The sequence below is a fragment of the Tilletiopsis washingtonensis genome (genome assembly GCF_003144115.1).
Source record: "Tilletiopsis washingtonensis strain MCA 4186 unplaced genomic scaffold FA09scaffold_5, whole genome shotgun sequence".
Classification (NCBI taxonomy): Eukaryota; Fungi; Basidiomycota; class Exobasidiomycetes; order Entylomatales; genus Tilletiopsis; species Tilletiopsis washingtonensis.
The window spans coordinates 766,887-773,208 of NW_020312002.1; the positions used below are offsets into that span (position 1 = coordinate 766,887).

Genomic DNA, 6,322 nt, shown 5'->3' on the forward strand with positions numbered 1-6,322 from the left:
CGAAGTCCCGCCTCCCAAAGCCTCTCTCTCTCTCTCTCCTACGCCCCTCTTGCTCTTCCCCCCTCACGCTTCCTCTCTCCCCCACTCCTCCACTCTCGCCCGCCCGCCGCTCCGCCTCGCGCCTTTTTGCACCGAGCTCGGCGCCCACACTTTGTGCAAGCTCGCAAGCATCGCAAGCTCGCAAGGGCAGGCAGCACTCACCATGAACACATATCCCGTCTCGGGCGGCTCGCCGCCGACGCGCAGCAGTTCGAGGAGGTCCCAGAACTGGCCGTGGATGTCGCCGCACACGGTCACGGGGCTCTGCACGGGCTGGATGTTGCTCTCCTCGAGCAGCAGCGCCTTGACGCGCGCACAGAGCGCCGTCATGTCGGCCTCGGGCAGGTACTTGCACGTGCGCAGCAGCGCCAGCGAGGCGTCGAGATCGAGAGTCATGGCTGAGGAGAGAGCCACTTGGATGAGGAGTGTAGGCGCAGGAAGTGGAGAGAGGGGCCGAGAAGCCGGAGCTCCGCGAGAGCCTGGGCCGGCGAATGCGACCGCAGGCGCGAGGCGCGTGCGAGAGAAGTGCGCGGCTGGTCGCTGGCGTGACGGTGTGTGTGTGTCGTGAGTGAGGCACAGGGAGAGGAGGCGGTGCGGTGCGTAGCTGGCTGTCCGGAAATGTCGAGGGAGTGGTAGATGCAGGGTCGCAGCAAGACGCGCAGCGCAGCAGCGCCTTGCGCCCGAGCGCCGAGCGTCGCACACGCGCCGCCGCGGCCGCGCGGCGCAGCGGCTTGCGTCACGCGAGGCATCGCCCTTGGCCGCCGCTGCCTTCAGCGTGAGTAGCTCGGGGGGAATGATGAGCTTCACTCGCAGGTGCCCAGACGCACTTTGGATGCTTTTTCTTTCAAGCCACCTCCAGCCTTACTGAGGTATGTGTTGGCAAGTTGCGCCGACTTCTTCTTTACGATGGCCCGGGGCAGCAGCGCTGCCAGAGCTGTACGTCGGCCGCCTGCTGTGCGTCATGGCGCGAGCAAAGCCTTACTTCGGGCGCCTGCTTCCGCCATGATGGAGAGCGACGACCGACGGGACCTGCATCTCAGCGGCAGCCTCAGGTTTCGGGGCCCAGCGCAGAGACTCGCTCTCATCTCGGCACAGCGCCCTCTATGCTGGGGAACTCGCAAACGCAAGTCGCAGACCCACACACAGAAGTATGGCGCGAGGAGGCGCACGGCTGACGACTGAGACAAGGGCAGCAAGAGAAGTGGTCATTGCAAAAGGATGATCAATGCGTGTGAGTGAATGAGGGATGACACGATGGTTGAGTCTTTTTACACGACGGTGCCGGCGTTGGAGGCGATGCGCGGCCACAGGTCGGCCTGCACCGAGAGACAGAGAGTATGCGTCAGTGAAATGCGCATCAAAGGCAGGCGTGCGGACGCATCAAGGCGGACGTAAACAAAAGCCAAGACGGACGGAGCGTTTGCTGCCCACAGCGTGTGCGCTCGCATCTCGTCCGCCCCCCCCCCCCCCCCCCCCCGGGGTCGCTGTGCCATCAGCTTCTCTCTCTCGCCTCGCCCCTCTTGTCTCTCCTCCTCTCCTACATCTCTAGCGTGCCAGGCAGCACACGACGACGACGACGACGACACACACGCGCGCGCGCGGTCGACCCCACTCACGCATTCCTTGGCGACGGGACCCGTGATGGCCGAGCCCTTCATCTCGCCCTTGGGGTTCACAATGACGCCCGCGTTGTCCTCAAAGTAGAGGAAGATGCCGTCGCGTCTGCGCCACGGCTTGCGCTGGCGCACCACCACGGCGGGCATGACTGGGGGAGGGACAGGGTGAGCATTTGGCAACAGGCAGTGCGGGAAAGCAACTGTAGCATGGGCGCGGGGCGGGCCGAAGAGCTGGAGCGCAAAAGGCAAGAAGGGCATGCCGCGCAACCCAACAATCGTGCAATGCTTCCCCCTCCCCCCTCTCGGAAGCTCCCTCTGCCCGTGTTGGCTGCGCAGAGCTGGTCGCCTCTGCGCCGTGGGGGGGGGGAGGGAGGCATCAAGCCACGTCTTTCGTTGCAGCCCCATTCCTTGCCCATGCTTATCGCCTTCTGTGCCATGCCAACCCCACGCCGCCGCCGCCGCGCGCCAAAACTCACCCTTCTTGCGCAGCTCCGGCTTGCCCTTCTTCACCGACGCCACCACCATGTCGCCCGCGGCGGCGGCGGGGAGGCGGTTGAGGCGCGCGCCGACGCCGTGCACGGCAATGACGAAGAGGTTCTTGGCGCCCGAGTTGTCCGCGCAGTTCATCACGGCGCCCACGGGCAGCGCCAGCGTGAGGCGGAACTTGTTACCGGCCTGGGGCTTCGACATTGTTGACACTGGAAGATGGAAGAGCGTGAGAAACGGGTGATCTGGAGAGGAAGAAAGGGATGCTTGCGCCGCAGACGCCATGCTTCACGCCCGTCCGTCGCGCTGCCCTCAGAGCGCGCCTGCTGCCTTGCACATCCGACGTGTCCAGCCGCGGCCCTTGCACCCGACGTCCCAGCTCGTGCAGCTGCACAGGAGAATGGCTGTGTGTCTTTTGCGTCGGGGCGAGCCCCTTCTCCTGTCTGCGCCGCGGGGGCCAGCTTGCGCCCTCTGTTTCGCCTCTCGCTCTCCCCATCTTCATCCTTTCTCGCGTGCCCGTCATTCTCTGCCAGCGCCCAGTCCTGCCCATCTTTGCCCTCCTGCAGCGTGCGCACACATCGGCGTGCGCAGCGGGGCGCCGTGAGGGCAAAGGGCGTCAACAGCAGTACTCACAGCTTGAGGGTTGGTGGTCGGGAGCCTGGGCGGCCAGCGGCGCCGCCGTCGACGGGCGGCGGCGCGGCGAAATCGCGACGGCGCGCGGGCAAGGGCAACATCGGCGCAGTCGCGCTCGCGCCGGCGCAGCCGGGAAGAGAAATCGGATGGGCGCACGTGACGCGCTCTCGCTGCGCCGCCGCAGCCCTTCGTGCAAAAGCCGCGGAAGTGGCGCTGTGCGGCTCCCACGCTCTCTCTCTCTCCTCTCCGCCCCGCCTCGCCCCATCATGCACACACCACGTCTGCACGGCGCAGGCGCGCAGACAAGACGCAGGCGCCATCAGCTCGGGCAGGCAATCCAGAAGCCTCGCTCTGCAGCCCCGCATGACAGGTCTGACAAATTGTGATGCGAGTACGAGTATGACAGCGCACGCGGAGGGAGGCGCGATTTGGCCCAACCCCCCTCCTGTCGACACTACGCAGAGAGCGCAGCATTCAGATTCGATGTCGAGCAACCCGTGCAACGAGAAGGGGGCTTTACGCACGGCGGGCCCCGCTCCGGGCGCCCTTGTGCGGCTTCTCATAGGCGCCCCCGTGCCCTGGTGCTGCGCATCCGCACGCACGTCCAACACCGCCGCCCGGCGCCGGCATAGCAAGGTGTGACTCTCTCTCGACGCTGCCGTGCTCAGCCTGCTGGCGCGTGCCGTGTTGTCCAGGTTGCGAAGAGCACCCAGCATGACAGAGGAGAGCCAGCCGCAGCCCGCGGCCAGGGCACCACCGGGCAATGCCCGCCGCGCAATCGTGTTTGTTCGCTGTGCTGCGCTGCCAACCCTGCAGCCAGCGCTGTCAACCCTCTCGCGCGCTGCGTGTGCCAACCCTGTTGCTGATGCTGGCATGCCCGGCTTGCTCGGCTCCCATATGTTTCCGTCCCAGCTTCGGCCTCGATGGCGCAGTGCGAGTGCGGGGGGGAGCCGGCAGGGAGCCGAGTAAGATGCGGGCGTGGGCGGCACGCGGCAGCGGCACCCGGGGGGCCGCCACGTCAAAGGCGGGCACTGGACGCACCGCGGCTGAGACTTGATGCAGGGGAGCAGCAGCAGTCTATTGAGCGGCGGACCGGAGCGGCGGCTGCGGGCGTGCGGCGTCCATGCCCCCCCACGATGTCGCATCGCAGCTGATGCTGCACCTGCAGGCGCAGGGCTGCAGCGTCAGCCTCAGCAGCAGGCAGGGCAGCTGGCCGCTGCAGCTCGCCCTGTAGAGGAGAGCCGCGAGAGAGAGGCCCCACTTCGAACGACTCGGACGACTCCGCGCCGCCGGCTGCGGCCAAAGTCAAGCCGGGTGAGCCGGCGGCACCGCCGTGCCGAAAGCTGCATCTCCGCCCTCGGCATGAGCTTTGACGTGGCGGCATGACAGGGGCGCCTGTGCCGTGCCGATGTTCCCGCGGCTGCGCGCCCCGCTCGCTCCACCTCGCACCCCTCTCTCCTCACGCTGCATCGCTCGCTGCGGCGGCGGGCGTGCTGCGGCCTCGCTCCCTCGGTGCCTTTGCCGTAGCGCCGGCCTTCAGGCACAACGGGTCAGCATCAGGGCATTCCCGCCACCTGCAGCAGCTGCAGCGCCCGTGCCTGCCTGCTGCCTCGGCCCTCCTCCTTCTCGCTGCGGCTGCGGGGCCCCATGCCGCCTTGCTAGCCTGCCTCGCTGCGCGCTGCTCCGCGGTCAGCGCGGCCAGCGACCCAGCCGTTGGTTCTTCCGCTCTCCCTTCGGCGCCTCCGTCCGCTGCAGCTGAGCGCCACTTGAGCAGCACAAGCAGGGGCGAGGGGGCAAGCAGAGCAAGAGAAGGCGCTGCCGGCCGCTCTGACGCCCCGAGCTTCGACTGCGCGGAACGAGAGGAGAGACGGAGAAGGCGGCACAAGCACGCAACGAAGACGTCGGGGCTGCCGTCAGGGTTGCGTGCCTTGCTCGGCACCACTTGCCCCTCACCTGCACGCCGCCACCCCCGCAATCGGCAGTGGCGTCAGCACTGCACTCGCACCTCTGCTGCACTGCCGCTCGAGGGGGCAGAGGATGGCAGTGCTGCCGGCGCTTCGGCAGCGGGCAGGCAGTGGCTCGCCGCAAAGGGCGCCCTGCCGCCTCGCCGGCGCCTCATAAGCACCCGCCCGCTCGCCTCTTGTTTGCCTCCCGCACCACCACCACCACCACCCATCCCTCGTTGCCCACTTCGCAACCATGGCCTCGACACAGCAGCAGCACGTCGCGCCCACCTACCATGCCGGCGACGCGCCGTCCGAGGAGAAGACGAGCGGCGACCACTCGCACCACGGCTTCCAGCGGCAGCACCGTGCGCCGGGCCAGGTGCGTTGTTGTGTGCCTCTCTAGCCATGCTTCATGCTGACTTGGCTTTCGTCCACAGCTCGAGCTCGGCATCACCGAGGTGCTCGAGGGCCGCAACGAGGTGCGCGAGGTCGTGCCCGTCGCCGGCCTGGAGCGCAGCATGCTGCGCATCAAGGTCGACGCCGCGCGCCCGTCGTGGGTCGGCGCGGCCGTGGGCGAGTTCTTCGGCGGTGAGTCGCTTGCCCATCTTCATCCCTCCCCTCCCTGCTGTACGCATGGCTCACTGTCCTTTGCCTGCCAGTCTGGCTCTACACCTTCGCCGGCCAGATCGCCACTGCCACCCTCGTGCTCACCACGGTGGCCGGCGAGCCGCAGGGCAACCTGCTCACCATTGGCCTGGCCTACTCGTTTGGCATTGCCTTTGCCCTCATCGTCTGCGCCACGGCCTCCGGCGGCATCTTCCACCCGGGCGTGCTCATCGCCCAGGTCATCTTCAAGGTGCGTGCGCATGCCCACCGCCCTCTCCGCACGCATACATGCGCGCCCCCCGCCGCCTTTTGCTGACTGTTGCCCCCCTTTCGCCAATCCAGGGCTTCCCGCTGAAGCGTGTGCCGCTCTACCTCTTCTTCCAGCTGCTCGGCGGCTTCGTCTCCTCGCTCATGGTGTACGCCATGTTCCAGAGCGAGATGGACGCCTACCACGCCGGCCTGCTGCGGCTCGGCGCCGCCGCCAACAGCCGCATCTTCTCGCCGCAGGGGCCGGCGGGCATCATTGCGCTCTTCCCGCCCGCCGGCGTGCCCATGCGCCAGTCGTTTGCCGTCGAGGTGTTCGGCGATCTCTTCGTCGGCCTCGTCATTGCCGCGTGCGTCGACGGCAGCAATCCGTTCGTCTCGCCCGCGCAGGCGCCTTTCGCAGTGGGCCTATCCTTCGGCGTCGCAGTGTGGGGCCTCGGCTCCTTTGGCGTCTCGCTCAACACGGCGCGCGACCTGGGCGCGCGCTTCGCATGCGGCGCCCTCTACGGGCGCCAGTGCTTCCAGCCGGCCGGCTACGTGGCCAGTGCGGCGCTGACGAACCTGCTCTTCACGAGCGTCGCGTTTGCCATCTACATGTTCTGCCTCTCCGACTCGCGCCGCGCGCCCGCCGGCGTGGCGCTGCAGCAGCATGCGCAGGCCGAGCACAAGCACTACCTCAACGCCACGCGCACGCACGAGGAGCTGCTGGAGAAGAAGCGCACGCGCGCTGCT

General features: G+C 67.7%; 3 protein-coding genes across 3 annotated transcripts in view; 1 reads left to right on the forward strand and 2 right to left on the reverse strand.

The window, feature by feature from the left end:
• Window positions 1–435, reverse strand: part of FA09DRAFT_294825 (Metallo-dependent phosphatase) — a gene marked incomplete at both ends in the record, with an annotated part of 2,385 nt that extends 1,950 nt beyond the window's left edge. The window contains one exon of the mRNA XM_025740091.1: window positions 94–435. Within this exon, the coding sequence (XP_025600129.1) occupies window positions 94–435 (342 nt within the window). The remainder of the gene's footprint in view (window positions 1–93) is intronic.
• Window positions 436–1,229: 794 nt separating this feature from the next.
• On the reverse strand, window positions 1,230–2,776 carry FA09DRAFT_328627 (putative RPL23A-60S large subunit ribosomal protein L23.e). The gene is made up of 3 exons (XM_025741846.1): window positions 2,132–2,776; window positions 1,656–1,804; window positions 1,230–1,355 (listed from the first exon to the last, which is right to left on the reverse strand). The coding sequence occupies exons 1-3, from the start codon at window positions 2,343–2,345 to the stop codon at window positions 1,308–1,310; spliced, it is 411 nt and encodes a 136-aa protein (XP_025600130.1). The 5' UTR covers window positions 2,346–2,776; the 3' UTR covers window positions 1,230–1,307.
• Window positions 2,777–4,973: 2,197 nt separating this feature from the next.
• Window positions 4,974–6,307, forward strand: FA09DRAFT_295095 (aquaporin-like protein; the record flags this gene model as incomplete). Its single annotated transcript, XM_025740102.1, has 4 exons — window positions 4,974–5,099; window positions 5,158–5,308; window positions 5,380–5,576; window positions 5,669–6,307. Coding segments are annotated over 4 exons (1,113 nt in total), but the record flags the coding sequence as incomplete, so codon positions are not given.
• Window positions 6,308–6,322: the final 15 nt, after the last annotated feature.

Excerpts from the sequence above, each read along its gene's own strand:
- FA09DRAFT_328627 (XM_025741846.1), bottom strand. The coding sequence starts at position 2,345 with ATGTCGAAGCCCCAGGCCGGTAACAAGTTCCGCCTCACGCTGGCGCTG. Across the intron at positions 1,805-2,131 it reads GCCGGAGCTGCGCAAGAAGG|TCATGCCCGCCGTGGTGGTG; the intron begins GTGAGTTTTGGC and ends TCCCTCCCCCAG. Across the intron at positions 1,356-1,655 it reads GTCCCGTCGCCAAGGAATGC|GCCGACCTGTGGCCGCGCAT; the intron begins GTGAGTGGGGTC and ends CTCTCGGTGCAG.